This window comes from Rattus norvegicus, chromosome 9 (assembly GCF_036323735.1).
Source record: "Rattus norvegicus strain BN/NHsdMcwi chromosome 9, GRCr8, whole genome shotgun sequence".
Taxonomy (NCBI): Eukaryota; Metazoa; Chordata; class Mammalia; order Rodentia; family Muridae; genus Rattus; species Rattus norvegicus.
In genome coordinates, this window is record NC_086027.1 from 50,552,971 (window position 1) to 50,568,273 (window position 15,303).

The window sequence follows — 15,303 nt, forward strand, 5'->3', positions numbered from 1 at the left end:
GTAATAGAGACGGTTTATTAAAATAATAAATTAACGCTGAAGAATGGAAGTAAGTCAGCGGGCTCAGGCAAGAGCGCACAAAAGCACTGGCCCATGAGGACCAGCCATAACAGGACCTTTACACAGTACCCACCTCTTCCATTTGTATTTTGCTGGCCTTTTTCGTGCACACTCTTTCCTTTAAATGACAAAGGGCTTCGGGTCTTCCTCTGCGAGCTACTTCCCATCAAATAGTAATCTCAGTTTTCAGACTCCTGTGCCCATTCTCCTACGAGGAGTAGCGTGTCACACAAGAACCATGAGCGATGACACTATCGTAGCCCTGGGCATGTCTTGCCAGGTCAGTTATTACCGTAGCTTTCAGGCTTCAGAGCTGGGTAAAGGGTAATAATAATAATAACTGCTTGCTGCTTGGATTTAAGGTCAATTCTGCATGAGGAATCCATGCTTGGTGTTGTAAATCGGGCCAAGAGCCCATGGCTGGGGAGCTCATAGGCCCTAGGGTGGACATACTAAATGCATCAATCAAACCGCCCTCTTAACTCCTGCCTCTGTTCTGATAGATGAGCGTGGCTCTCAAGCCTCATCAGAGAAACTTCTTTATGCAGTAAAAGGCAAGCAACACAGAGACCCACAGCCAGTTGAAAGGACACCAGAGTGCTCAGCCCTAAAAGGCATGTCTATGTCACAAACCCTTCCTCCAAAGCACAGGGATCATTGAGGAAGGGCGAGTAGAAAGACCGTGAGAGCCAGAAGTGGTGGGTGACTGCAAGGAAGCAATGTTTTCTGGACATGCTAGGGCACACAGAACTCCCGACCGTTGTGAGAACAACAGTTGTTGGGACAATTCTGATCCTGTCCACGGGAGGATCCCGGTGATCAAACAGTCCTGTCTGGGTAATGGGACACATTGACAGAGGAGGCAACAACGGTAGTGTCTGTGGTTATGTTTAATTTACTATGCCTCACTCTGGCTGTTTGGGAAGAAACAAACATTTGAAGCACTGAAGATCTAAGCATGTTTAAAGGAATAGGAATTAGTTTAGAGAAACTAAGGCTGCATTTGGAGTGTGTGTGTGTGTGTGTGTGTGTGTGTGTGTGTGTGTACAAATTTCATCATCAGGATTTATAATCAGAAGGGGTAGGAAGCTGGCAGTGCACAGAAGCCTCCTGAGGAGGGACTGTTGTGCTCTCACCGAGAAACAAGGAGACGACAGCCAAATGGATGAATGATGAGGAACACACAAATGCATCTTTACGACACACTGCCATATTTAGATATGTAAACAAACAAGTGTTCTTTAAAGAGACAAGGGCAGGGGGAAACATGCAATTGTTTCTGCTGGTCTACATGGATAGCGCATGTTCTTTATATATTTAAAGAAAATTAGATATTAAAGATGAAGAAAAGAGAAAGAAATCCAGAAAACAATATATCTGGAACTTAAGTTCAGCTGTGGGATAGTTATTTAGAACAAAACGGTTCGTGAGCCACCAGAAAACAGGCTTTTTATGTCCCCAAGGGAGGCTGAGTAACATCAATTTTTGTTTTGTATTGACATGGCTGTAAGTGACTTTAAATAGCATTTGATTTTAAATATCAAGTGATTTTTTTTTTTAGATATAATTTGAATGTGTAAGTTATAAACCTGGACCCAGCCTGGGTTTCCTCTTGCCCTGAATGTCCACAAGCAATTAAAAGGCTAATTACAAATTCTATTGTTTTCGAAAGTCCTCTTGGCTCTGGGTAGTGGTGATTTACATGTCGCAGGGCCTGGCCAGTTTCTCTGGGTTGTCATGCTCATTTTAGCATGTTCAGGGCCTGTTCAGACGCTCAAGCAGGAGGGCAGAACAGAGCCCAGTGTTCTGCGCTTCCTTCTCCTCTCCACTTGTATGGATTACCCAAAAGCAACGCCAATAATCCGAGCCTGCTCCTGCCTGGTTCGTCTCTTTATAGTCAGGGGAAGGTCAGCTATTTTTTGATCCCCAGGGGAGAAAGCAAGCGTCTCAATCAGTATCTTAAAATAGCCAACCATTCTCAGCTGCTGGGTTGGAGCCCCTCCAGAGAGAGCAAAGGGACAGGGTGGAAATGAGAAGCCACCACAGCTCCAGTGAGGACCTGCTCCCCAGACTTTGCCGACTCGAGAGTGGCTCTCTTTCTTCGCTGTTATTATTGAGTAGTTGACTCTTTACAGTTTGTTTCTTCACTTGGAAGGCAACCGGACAGTTGGAAAAATGAGACTAAATGTTGCTATTTTCTTTGGGGCTCTCTTCGGAGCTTTGGGGGTTTTGTTGTTTTTGGTAGCGTTTGGATCGGACTATTGGCTTCTTGCGACCGAAGTGGGCAGGTGTTCAGGTGAACAGAATGTGCGTTTCTCCTTCAAAATACGATCGATCGATGTATTTGGTCGCAATGAGGGCAGCCTCATGCACCCTCTTGATGAATGGCAGGGGGGTGTCTATTCCCTCCAGGAGAGCTCTACGGGGAGCTAGTGGTCATCATTGGGGATCACAGGAATTAAGAGGTAGCAGGCTTGATAATACTCTTGGGGATGACAGTGGGTCGTTTGTCTTCTGTGCAGATAGAGAACATCACTTTTCACCATGAAGGCTTCTTCTGGAGGTGCTGGTTCAAAGGCGTTGTGGAGGAGAACAACTCCAACATCTGGAAGTTCTGGTACAGTAAGTGCGGCTGGCCTTGTTCCTCTCCCTTTGTCTGAGACAAGAATGAAAAGGTTCAAGTGGATCCGATTCCTAATTGTGTCTCTTCTATGGCATCAAAAGGGTCAGGAACAGATTCCTTCTTTACAGGAGAAATGTCTAGGGATAATTTCTAATCTCACATAAAAGTAGGCATCTGGATATTTATAATAAAACTTGAGTTCCTGCTGTTTTTCTGCCCATATTTAAAATATACTGCCTCTAATTTAAAAAGCAGATTTTTAATTTTTTGTCTACGGTAGTCTCTTTTCAAATGTCTGTTACTGCTACGTTTCAAATAAGTGTTTTGGAAATTCTTTGGGCTATAAACTGAATTTTCAAATACAAAAGCCCAGAAATAGAGGTATGACTTTATATTCATAGCTTAAAAGTTTTTTTTAAATCTTTTTTTATTTTTTGTAATGAAGCTTAATTACCAGTGATAACAGGTGAAAGCTGCCTTAGTTGGGCTTCACCCAAATTTGTAGGCAATGTCAAGAAACTTCTTCCATTTGATGTTTGTGTTCATATAGGGAAATTCAAAGTTCTCCCTTTGAGGTTCAGGAGCGTGAAGATTATGATGAAGTCCTTGAACTGTATTTCTTCTCCTTCATTTATCTTTGAAAAACAGTTCACTGAAAAGAGCTTTTGGTCATTTTTATTATCCTCAACAGTAAATGAACTAGCTATTAGCCTAGTAACTAGTTGAGATGATAGTCTTATTTTCAAATTTTCCTGTTTCTCTTGCTCTTTTACTTACTTTGTAACTTGTCACCAGATTGCGTACATCTCCAGCGACCTTTTGTGCTTCTTACAGATCCTGTCATTAACCACGGCCAGAATACAGACTTAGAGTTTGAAACCTAAGTGCACATGGAACAGATTTTAACTTTCCCATAAAAGTTATTCCTGTGCTTTCCTCAAATGCTGGGGTTTTGTGTGAATTCTTAACTTTTAGTGCTCTATCATTTCAATCTTCTCATGTGACTTTGGGACGGAGGTAGTGGTAATGTTCTGTTACTCATCTGAGCTAGTCAAGGTCAAACCCAACTCCATTAGAATATCTCCTGTGTCGGGCGTCCTGTTGGTAGGAAGATGATGGAAAGATGGGTGTAGCATTGTGTCCCTGCTCTCCAGCCCCGTGGGGATGTGTGTTTCTCCTACGGAACTCCAGTTGTTTGAGAAAAATCCTCATTCCAAGTTCCCTGTGTTTTCAGCAGAGACTTCCTCTTCAGGCAGGGCTCTGAGCCCGTCCATATGCCAGTAGTTTTGTTTTTCTGTGTGTCCCTGGTTCCCGGGGTCCCCTTCCATTAAGCATGAGTCACCTCTGAGCCTTCAGTAATGGACACCGCTACTTTGCTTTTCTTCCTAGCCAACCAGCCGCCATCCAAGAACTGCACACACGCTTACCTGTCCCCGTACCCCTTCATGAGGGGTGAGCACAACTCCACCTCCTATGACTCCGCAATTAGTAAGTATCCCTGACCTCCAGTGCCTGCTGGGACGGGCTTGCTCAAAAGTTTTTATAATTAAAGATAATTTAAAACCTGTAATTATAATGCTTCATCTGACATTAACTTGCTAAGTGTAAGGCATTAATATTTTAACACATCATTTATAAGCTTAATTAGAATACATCTTGATCAGAAATCGGAGCTATTGTGGTTCACCTGCTACTCGTGCAAATAATTTAAAGTGTAGTTTTGAATTGGAAGATGGTGGTGTTCATCAGGAAGCACTGTTTGCGTGTAGCTAGTTAAACGTATACTATCTATAGCTAGCAGTAGTATGCATCCTGCTTAATTTTTTTTGCCTGTAATTGTTAGAAATGAAAGGCAATTATATTACTCTGTCCATAAAAACTGACTTAAATCTGTTTGCTGTGTCACACCATCAACTGAATTGAAATCACAATTAGCCCATTGCTTTCCATAACTAAATGAAGGGTTGGTACAAACTACCAGTACCTTACAGAGAGTCAAATGTATTATTCTGAAAAAATATTTCCCAATTTGTATAATGATTTGATTAAAATTGTATTACCCAAAGTTCTAGAGAGCAGAACCAACTGAATGTATATCTTTTCCTGTGTGCTTGGTGGATTGGTTCCAGAAATTCCTGGAGATACCCTGATCCTCAAGACACTGAATTCTTTTGTACGGACTGGTATAGATCTGCATATAAGCTGCTCATGTCCTCTCTACCCTTTAGGCCATGTCTAGATTACTTGCATAATTGCTATGCTGTATTGTTTATGGAGAAGAAGAACAGGAAGTGTGGGCGAGGTTGATTGATTTTCTGAGTATTTACAGCTCACAACGGGGTGAAACCATAGGTGTGGAAGCTGGGACTGAAAGAGGAGCAATAAATAGAAATTATCTATCATCCATATCCATGACTATCATCCGTCTGTCTGTCTGCCATCTGCTTCTCTATTGACTTTAAGGATTTGTCTCAGGTAATTGTGGACCTGGGAAGTCTGCTGAGGAAACTAGCAGGGTAGACACGTCTAGCAAACATTTAGGTTGTGGGGCAAAAGTCTTTCTTTCCTCAGGAGACTCGTCTTTGTTCTTAAGGCCTTCCCATTATTGAATGAGCCTGCCCATTTATGGGGAGTGATCTGTTCAACTCAACCAAAGCTTGCTAATTACAGGTGGCAATGAGATCTCAAAAAAGCAAAACAAAAAAAGAACAAACAAACAAACAAACAAACAAACAAACAAACAAAAAATCTCACAGGAATATCCAACCTTGCACGTGGCCCAGGCAGCAAAGTCATTAACCATCTCAAAACTTAAGAGCTCTTCACTTGACTCATGGCTGAACTATTTTTCTTCTTTCTGTCAAAAATATGTACATTATGGTCTTGTGCTTATAAATGGCAATGACATCTGTCTTTGTGACAGTCCCTTGACAGTCTGTGGAATAAGTACCTAGTCTGATGGGAAGGAAGCTGAAGATACGATGACCTGGAACTGTGCTTGTCCACACAGCCCAAAAGACGATGTGGCCTTGGACAGTGGCCGCAGTGCGTGTTCCTTCCCACTGAAAACTGGCAAAGGCATCTCCTCTGTGCTCCATGTCCCTGTGTCATGCAGGGACTAGACAGTCTCACTGAGAACGGGGACTAGACAGTCTCACTGAGAGCGGGGACTAGACAGTCTCACCGAGAGCGGGGACTAGACAGTCTCACCGAGAGCGGGGACTAGACAGTCTCACTGAGAGCGGGGACTAGACAGTCTCACCGAGAGCGGGGACTAGACAGTTTCACCGAGAGCGGGGACTAGACAGTCTCACTGAGAGCAGAAGGCATGGGTGAAGCAGGCAAGAGTGTAGAACATTATTTTTGTCACAGGAAAGTTACAAAGCTAACCCTTTACAGTGATTCTTAGTTTTATATAGTGAATTAAGAGGTAATATGGGAGGAGGTTGGACTTCCAGAACTTAGGGTCCTTACCTTACTACTGAGATCACTGACTGTTATCATTTATATGGGCGACCCTTCCTCGATAGAGGTATCCTAGATGCCATATTTTAAAAAACTTGCATCCCTTAAGGGGATAGTGGAGAATTCTGAAAATGAAGTGTCGTTCTCTGTGCATAATGATTATGTCGGAGACGGAGAGCAAACGCATGCTGTGGAAATCCTGCTGCAATTATGCTTACAATTGTTATGCAGCACCGAGGGTAATGATGGTGCCAGTAATTTGGATCCAGTGACAAAATTGTATCCAATTAAAAATAAAGCACCAACAGTTTTAGTGAGCACAGTGAAAAGGACAAAGTTGAACAAAGGTATATTCTAGAACAGATCTAAGACATGCGTTTCATGTTGTCTCCTAATGATGAAGAGGGTCATCCTCTGTTTCCTGAACAGCAGCCCACCTGACTTCTGTGCTTGAGTTTCCTAGTTGATGAGACTCTTAGTTCCCAGGCCCCAAAGATATTTTGGAAGCAGCTCTATGTAGCTTCAGAATTACCAGGTTTCACAGCCATTCTCACTAGATTGGAAGTATTGTTTGTAAAATGTGAAATATCATAGCCTACAAAAGTGTTAATACGAGATCTACTTGCCTGAGTTGTAGAACAACCGTGGGTCAGAACAGACTCCTGTGTGAGATAACAGCAGCACACGTTCACACAGCTGGTTATGGGCAGAACTCACATCAAGTGTCTGGCTTCCATTTAGCCGTAATTCATAAACGACACCAAAAGCACATGCTGAGTGCAGCGTAGAGCTGTGAGGCTGAGTTTGGTCATACATGACTGTGTTCAGGAGGCAGATGGGGAAACTCAAGGCTAGTCTAGACTGTGTAGACATTCCCCTTCTCAGAGACACAAGAAAGTCAAGAGAGCGGCACTAAGATCATGTGTTTTCTACATCTTCATCCCAGTGGAACCTGTGCATACATCTGGTTCTGAGTCAGTGTTCCCTTTAAATATGTTTAACTCTCTAACACTGTCTTAAAAGCATCGCTCTCAAATGATTGTCCATGCCTGGCAAAAGGTGGCCTGAATTCCAGTTTCTGAAGCAAACCCATTGGAAGTCCACAGGGTTGAGACTTTTCTCCATGTTTCATGCTTACAGTTATCGTAGTTCACTCGTGTGCATTGGGGATGACGATAGGACTTAGGTTAATTCTCAAGGTGACTCTACTCTGATTGAGTTAACATTTCCCCTTTGTCCCCACGGTCTCACCCCTAGGTGTTCTTATGCTTACTGTTAACCCTTCCTTCAGCTTCAAGCTCCTCAGTAGCACACACAGACTAGCCTACTTTGACTTTTATTGTTATTCATATTGGTGGATCTAGAAATTGGTGTGGTGCTTCACAACGAGGACATACCGTTTTATGGAGCATGGCTTTGTATCAAATTTCTCGTTAAATGCCAGGGATGGCTCAGCAGTAGAACATTTTCCTAGCATGTGCAACACCAATGGATCAAATACTTCAGTGATAAATCTCTTTAATTTATTTTAGGTGAAAAAAAATTAAACCAAGTTACAGGTTTGGTTTCCTTCTTTCTTGGTTGGTGAGTGATGGGGTTGGGATTCATATGTTAAGCTCATGCACTACCACAGGATACACACTGGCTTTCCTCCCTCCATCCCTCTCTTCTTCTCTGCCTCCTTCCCCTTCCCCTCTCCATCCTCTCTCTGTCCCTCCCTCTCCCTCCCCTTCTCTCCCTTCCCACCTTGGTGAGTTAAATGGAATATGCACATGGGTGGCCACTCAACTTTGGGTTCTGCAGTCACTTCTTCTCTCTGCCCTGGGCATAACTGTCCATCACTTCCTAGCCTTCTCTCTCTATCTGTACATGGACTAAGCCAGTTTCCCCCTTTTTACAACAGCCTTAACTCTATCCTTGAAAACCACAAAATTTCCTGTTTACCTGTGTACTTACTTCTTTTGCAGATTTCTATGTAACTCTACCCTAAGCTCTGTGGAATGAGGGTCTTGTCTGCTTGGCTCAGGACCGTAGATTATTCACGTACTATTATCCCTTTGAGCGTATGAATGATGGGGCCTAACAATCTTTGGATCCTGTGGGCTTTGCCTCGTTACTAAACAGACCCAGTTGTCCCTTGCATTTTCTTCTTCTTCTATATGCTCTTCATTCTCCAGCACAGTTTTCAGCATTCAGCCATCCTCTGCCTCATCTTCAGTGTTTATATATTCAATGTTCTTTGTCTCCTCTGCCCTCTTGTAAAGTGTAAACCTAAGTGGTTGCTGGGAAATCAGCAGCAGAAAGACACGAGAGATACACACTAAAGCTAGGCTGTAGAACCTATAGAACCTAAATGCCAGAATGTACCTTATCAAAGCAAGGGCTACTGTCCTCATGCAACAAGAAGTTTGAAGTTGCTTCAATGATGATGCTGTGTGGGATCCGTGATGACGCTGAGTGGGAGCTGTGATGATGCTGTGTGGAAGCCATGGGAGCTGTGATGATGCTGTGTGGGAGCCCTGATGACGCTGTGTGGGAGCCATGATGACGCTGTGTGGGAGCCGTGATGATGCTGTGTGGTAACCCTGATGATGCTGTGTGGAAGATGTGACGCTGTGTGGGAGCCTGGCTTCCCTTTTCCTTCACAAGTGGGTATTCACTTGTCAATTTATGTTTTATTAACATCAGATAACGGTGGGTTTCTGTCAATCCTTACTCATGAAACTTTTGCATGTTCCAAAATTGGGGACATAGAACTTTGGGTTTTTCTAGCCACTCTAACAGATGAGTAGAAGAGAGGAAGGCAGGAAATGAGGGCTTGAGAGAGACAAGTGAAGGAACCACCCCAGAGCCTTGGCATCCTGCTGAAACGTCATTAAGGTAGAGTAACCATGTAAGAGATCCCTGCAAAGGAGAAACAAACATGACTGAGTTGTAGACCTCAGTCATCAAATGAAGGAAAACTGGAGGAGTCTAGGGTGACAGGAGCAGAAGGTGGGATCCAGTTTAAACAACACATTCAGAAACGCATTGTGTGCTTACCTCCTGCCGTATACCGTTCGATCATTATTTTTTCTTTCTAGTCCTTTTTACATGCCTAATATGCTACATAGTTTTATGCATTGCAGATACTAAGATATAAAATTATTCTGTTTTATGAGAGTTTACATTCCTCCAGATTTTCCTGATTTCTCAAAATTTTTAATATTTTCCATTGTCTGTGGATAAAATCCTTATATATATGTTTTTATAACTTAATTAATTGTTAATTATTTAATATATTATAATATATTACATGCATAATATTATATTATATAATATAAATCATATGTAATAATATATTTTAAATATAATGATACATATATTTTGTTATAAATATAACTTATAACATACTATAAATGTTATAATTCATATAATATAATTATTATATAATATTATGTATAATAATATAATATATATTGCATATTATATATTATACATTATATAAACATTATATATTATACATTATATATTACACATTATGTAAAGTATATAAAATATATATTTATTATATGTATGATTGTAATGTATTATACTATTATAATGTAATGTAGTTATAGTTATTATAATATTAATTAATCTGATATTTATATGCTGTTTTTCATAATTTGATTAATTCTTTAGGTTGCAGTTCCAGGTATGTGGGTGGGTTGAATCAAAATACAGAAAGAACTTTCTTTGTCGTGGCTGGGATGTTTGAGACCAGGTGCCTACTCACTAGATCCAAGCACAAAACAACTCTCAAGTAAGAGAATCTAATAAGGGTGGAAGTGTGTGGATGAAGCGAAGAGTGTGGTTAGAAGTGGACAATGTGGCAAGGGTTTGGGATCTGATGTATTTACTAAGCTTGAGCTTAATCCTGAAACCGGTTTGAACATAAATAGCTTGAAGCACAAAATCTGCTTCTAAGAGGCGTCAGCAGGCACAGCAGTCAGCAGTGGGAAAGGGCAGGGGTGAGTTTTGATATCGTGCGCAATCTTTTGGGAAATCATCACAGGAACAAAGGCAGTAATACATACAGTGTGTGTAGGCCAAGAAGCAAGAAGGACAAGTAACTCAAAATCGGGGACAGCCGTAGTTGGGGACACAATTACCAGCAGTATAAGGCCTTGTCTGAAGAGCCATCAGAGGGGAGAGCAAAAAGATAAGGTCTCTAAGGACAGAAGCAGAATCAGGAAGCATGGGAAGGAACGGGGTTCCAAGTTAAGGATTCGGATGCAGTTGCTCAAATGACCCTAACGGCCTCTCCTCACCAAGGGCTCTGCTGTAGATGGCCATCAAGATTGCTTTCTGATTCCTTCCTCTCCCCCTAAACCCGCCTACCCTGCTGGTTCCACCCTGGCTTTTCAGAACTCTGCTGTACAGCAGATTCTAACTCACTGCTTACTCTTAAATGAATTTGAAGGTCCTTTTTCTGGGAATGCCCTTTCTCATCCCCTGGGGAACTCATTTCCAGTTCCTGCACATTTTATGGCCTCCTAGTTGGCCTGAGAGCCAAGTCCTGCTCTAGGCTCACCTTTCTTATTTCCTTCTCCCAAGGGACAGATTAAGAAGCCTTGCCCCTCATAAAGGGGTGGGGCCACAGAATGCTGGGAATTAGAAACCTCTCTGGGATGGCAGGGAGTGTGCAGTGAGAGCTGCTCAGTTAGCCAACACGAGGCTTGGAATAGCCACTGTAAGGACACAGCATGACCGAGGGGTCTTACGAAAACAACCACGCATGCAAACTCATCCTACTGTGCTGCGTGAAGCAAGATGACGTTTTTGAAATGCACGTCCTGGCATTTGACTCTTGGATCTAGCACAGGAATGAATCCAATCTGAGGTGTTAAAACAAATGCTTCAAGTATGTAGGAGACACAGTGGCAAATCCTTGGTGTCTAATAATCTCACCAGATATCGCTCCCATTCTCCCCTGGTAGATCAACTTTCTGGTGTGTCTCTGGCTTATTTATTAATTTTTCCGTATTCATGGATGTTGATTCTAGACATGGTTGTAAATTTAAACAAGTACTTTAAACACTCTGAGTTTACCTAATTAGACAAAAAATACACCTCAAAATTGAATAGAAAAATATATCTAGCCATTTTCCCCCATAATGTCAAGTACCTAGAACTTGGAACTATCTTAACATCAACTTGATTTCCTGCTATTCTTTCAAACATTTAGTCGCGCACAGCCATGACTTCAGACTCATCATGCATTACACGGTGTCTGCTGTCCCTAGTTAACAGCTGATGTTCCATTAGGAACCCCCACGTGGCTTTGGTGTGAGTAGCGTCCCACCACCCCACACTGAGCCCCTGAGTAAAGAGTTGGTTCTGGTATCCAGGACCCAGTATCAAAGTTGCAGTTAAGAAATTACTCTTTGGGAGGAAGCTATTTTGTATCATCTGAAATTTATCCATGAATTCCTCGGGTTGGGGAGTGATTGCTTTCTGAAAAGAAGCCCATGCAGTTGTTCTCAGCAGTGTGGCTTGGCTTTCTTTTGAGAGGACTGGTTCTTTTCTCTATGTGTGTCTGCAAAAACACTGGCTGCTCAAAAGTGGAATTCCCTTCTCCAGAGGAGCAGCAGAGCAAGGCTTCTCAACCTTGGAATCTTAGCTTGATGGGCTGGCCAATCTCTTGCTGTGGAGTAAATATCTGGTGCATTGCTAGATGGTCTACAAGATGCCTAGCTTCCACCCAGGGTCCCAGTAGTGACCCTTCCCTGTGACTATTAAAAATGGTCTCTAGATGTCAACAGGTATCCTGGGCAGCAGAAGTGGCATTGGCACACACACACACACACACACACACACACACACACACACACACACACACACACACACAAATGTCCTCTAACAAGACCACAGGGGACTTTTAGACATCCATTTCCAACATTTTCCTCCCAAAGCATACACTTTTATAATCATATTTGTTCCCCAATATTGTGGGACTGGGACTATTGGTTCCAGGACTTACCCAATGGACACCAATATCATGGCGACTCAAGTCCTTTACAAAAATTGTGTCTTATTTTTATTTTGCAGAGAAACTATGCACATCATTCCATATCCTTTAGATGACTTCTTAGTGACTTTAAAAAAAATATTTACTTATTTTATGTGTGTGGGTACACTGTCACTGTTTTCAAACACACCGGAAGAGGGCATCAGATCTTATTACAGATGTTTGTGAGCCACCACGTGGTTGCTGGGAATTGAACTCAGGACCTCTGGAAGAGCAGCCAGTGCTCTTAACCACTGAGCCATCTCTCCAGCCCTCCTTAGTGACTTATAATTCCAGTGTGATGTGACAGGTTTATTAGTAGTAACTATGTCGTGTCATTGGAGGAGTATGACTAGAAGTGTTTTGTGTCTGCACTGGGCATTTGTAACTTTGTTCTTAATCATATTTCCTCAAAGTTATGTCATGTTCTCAGAATACTTTGACCCAAAGTTGAACCCCACACGCTCTCCCTGCCTGCGTGCTGCCTGGTTGCAGTCCTCAGCCCACAGCCATGTGGTAACAGTTATCCCCTTCTGTCTTCTTTTATCAGAGTACGCAACCCTAAAGGGAGCAGGGCGTCCACCTAGGCTTCTTGTCTGTAAACATTATTGCTTTGCCTTTCCACTGAAGGCAGCATCAAAGCGTCAACTGGAATAATTTTTTAAAAGATTACTAAGTGCCTACAGTATACCTGACCTTACACTATTCTGAATGTTTTAGGATAAGCCTCAAATTCTTGCCCTCATAGAACTATCATGGTATAGTTAAGGCAAAACACAACAACAACAGCATACACACATGCATGTGTGCACAAACACACACACACACGCACACACACACACACACACACACACACGTATTCAGCACAGCACGTTGAGGGAAGTAAAAGATTGTAGAGGGGGTTAGGATCGTATAAGTTCTATCAATAGTAAAAGGAAGGTTGAGTGGGATTCTTATGGGGAGCTGAAATGTCTCCATGGCACCAAGTAACTCCTCTGGGGACCAGATATAGGCTGCACAGAGAAGGTGTCACATAGGGACTGGCACTTGGTCAGCTTCTGTGAGGAGTTACAAACCAAGCTTCTCGTCTTCAGAGCAGCCTCTGGCCCTGGGCACTTGAGCTTAAAGCCCTCACAACAGCTTCTTTTGCAAACTGGTTTGTAAAAGGGACATAAAAATAAAAGCCACTTCATACAGCTGTGAGTAAAATGGGTAGGGATAACAGCATAAGTACTTAGTGGAACAGTTGCCATTTTGGTATCCAGTGAAAACCAGCTACTCCTATGATGCTCCCTCCATTCAGAATTCCCAGAATAGGACACCATCAGCCCATAAGCATTCATCATGGCTCCTCCCTCCTGGACTGTTTCCTGGCCTGCATGCGTGTGAGTGTGCATGTGTGTGCATGCATGTGTGTATAGCAGTAAATAATAAATGTAGTATGCCACGCTACCTCCTGCTATACTCTCTGTCCCTGGCGGTCTCTCCTCCTCCATGACTAGCCCCATCAGCAGCCATCTATCTCATGGCTCTCTGCTATGGACTCTGCTTACATTCCCAGCATCTGTCCCCTGTGGTTATTGTCACAATTCCCAGTATACCAGTAAGATCAAAACTGTAGAAGCTTGTAATTTATCAGTCAGATTTATACCAGTAAATTCTCACTCCACAAAATGTCTGCACAGTAAACTCAGAACCAATTAAAATTGATATTAACTGCCCAGCTAGATAAGACAGATTGTCCTGTAATAATCCATCACTTATATGATATTCATAGCCACCTGACCAAAACCACATAGGGTTGGGTCATCCTTCATCTCCTCCATCTCCTCTTCTTTCTCTTTCTCTCCTTCTCTCTTGCCTTTCAAAAACTTTGTCCCTACCTTTCTTTTTCACTGCCCAATCATAGGCCTTGCCATATCTTGTGCCTGCCCTCACCTGCATATAGACATCAGTCTACATGCTTGAATGTCCATGTCCACATCAGACTTTGGGACAGTTTTCACACAGATTAAATTTTTATTGTTGTCATTATAATTACTACTCTGTTAAGAACATCATCGTTTAATAGCATGTCATGTGACTTGACCAAAATTTGGCATTCTTTATCTTGATATTGGTTAAAATTCATTCAACAAAGTTTGATGATTACATGTTATTGAATGCCAGACATTTTTGTGAAGGTTCTGGTGGTCACGGTTAGCTGGAGCATGGGTGGCCTGTTCTTGATTCCCTTTGTGTTTTTGAACAGTTGTGATGGTGGCTGGTTTCCCATTGTGGCCTTGTAGCCTTGTATCTCTGTCATTGCTGGATGCTGTCCTCAGTCGAGGTATTTATTGTGTCCGAAGCTTGAAGATGTGCCCAGTGCCCTGACCCCCTCAGTGGTGATAAATATTCACTGTTATCTTTTTTCTGTCTATGGGAAAAGTCATCCTTCATCACTCTTTTGAGAATATTTTTTTTGTCTTCTGCAAGAGCCAGAAATATGATGCAGTTGTCACTGTTGTTACAGTTTTACTGTGAGTTTCTTTGGCTTTTTATTGTTTGGGCTTTACTGTGGTCTGCATGTGTATAGCTTTTGGTGACTTTGAAAACTTTCAGCAAGTGTTTTCTTTAATGTTTTGTTTTTCAGCCTCATCCTCCTATTTCTTCTACCTATGAGACACAGAAGACACACACCACCCATATTGTGTTATGTTGCAGTAAAATTAAGAAAAAAATGTTTCTTTTAGCCCACCCCACATTGGGCACCACCTGTTGCTGAAATATTAAATAAATGGTTTCTTTTAATCTGCACTAAAACTGGCACTATAGGGCCATAAGACATCTGTGGGATATTTTCATCTCAGGCAACAAAGTGTCTTACCTGTTAAGCTCCATCCCATATCATACTGCTGATGTCTACTCTCTGAGCCTGGCAACAATCTCTCTACCCATCTAGTTCCCTAGGCAGGTTGCCACCATGCCAGACATACACATCCCAATTCTGTGGCGGCTCAGTGTGTCCAGCCACCACACACTCTCTTGAACTCAACTAAATCGCCACATGAAAGAACACACAACACAATAACCTCTGATTCAATTGACAAGATATAATTGCCCACCTAGACAAGATATATGTTGT

The 15,303-nt window shown here is 42.3% G+C and overlaps 1 protein-coding gene across 6 annotated transcripts in view; it reads left to right on the forward strand.

Moving 5' to 3' along the window:
• Nucleotides 1–2,058: 2,058 nt before the first annotated feature.
• Nucleotides 2,059–15,303, forward strand: part of Tmem182 (transmembrane protein 182) — a 51,880-nt gene continuing 38,635 nt past the window's right edge. For 2 of the 6 annotated variants that reach the window (XM_039084078.2, XM_039084080.2), the window contains exons 1-3: nucleotides 2,229–2,367; nucleotides 2,583–2,677; nucleotides 4,073–4,171. In XM_039084078.2, coding sequence (XP_038940006.1) covers nucleotides 2,605–2,677; nucleotides 4,073–4,171 — 172 coding nt within the window. In that variant the 5' untranslated portion in view covers nucleotides 2,229–2,367; nucleotides 2,583–2,604. Of the gene's footprint in view, nucleotides 2,368–2,582; nucleotides 2,683–4,072; nucleotides 4,172–4,911; nucleotides 5,092–15,303 lie in introns of those variants that run through there. The other 4 variants (XM_039084081.2, XM_039084079.1, XM_039084077.1 and 1 more) reach the window with 4 other exon arrangements.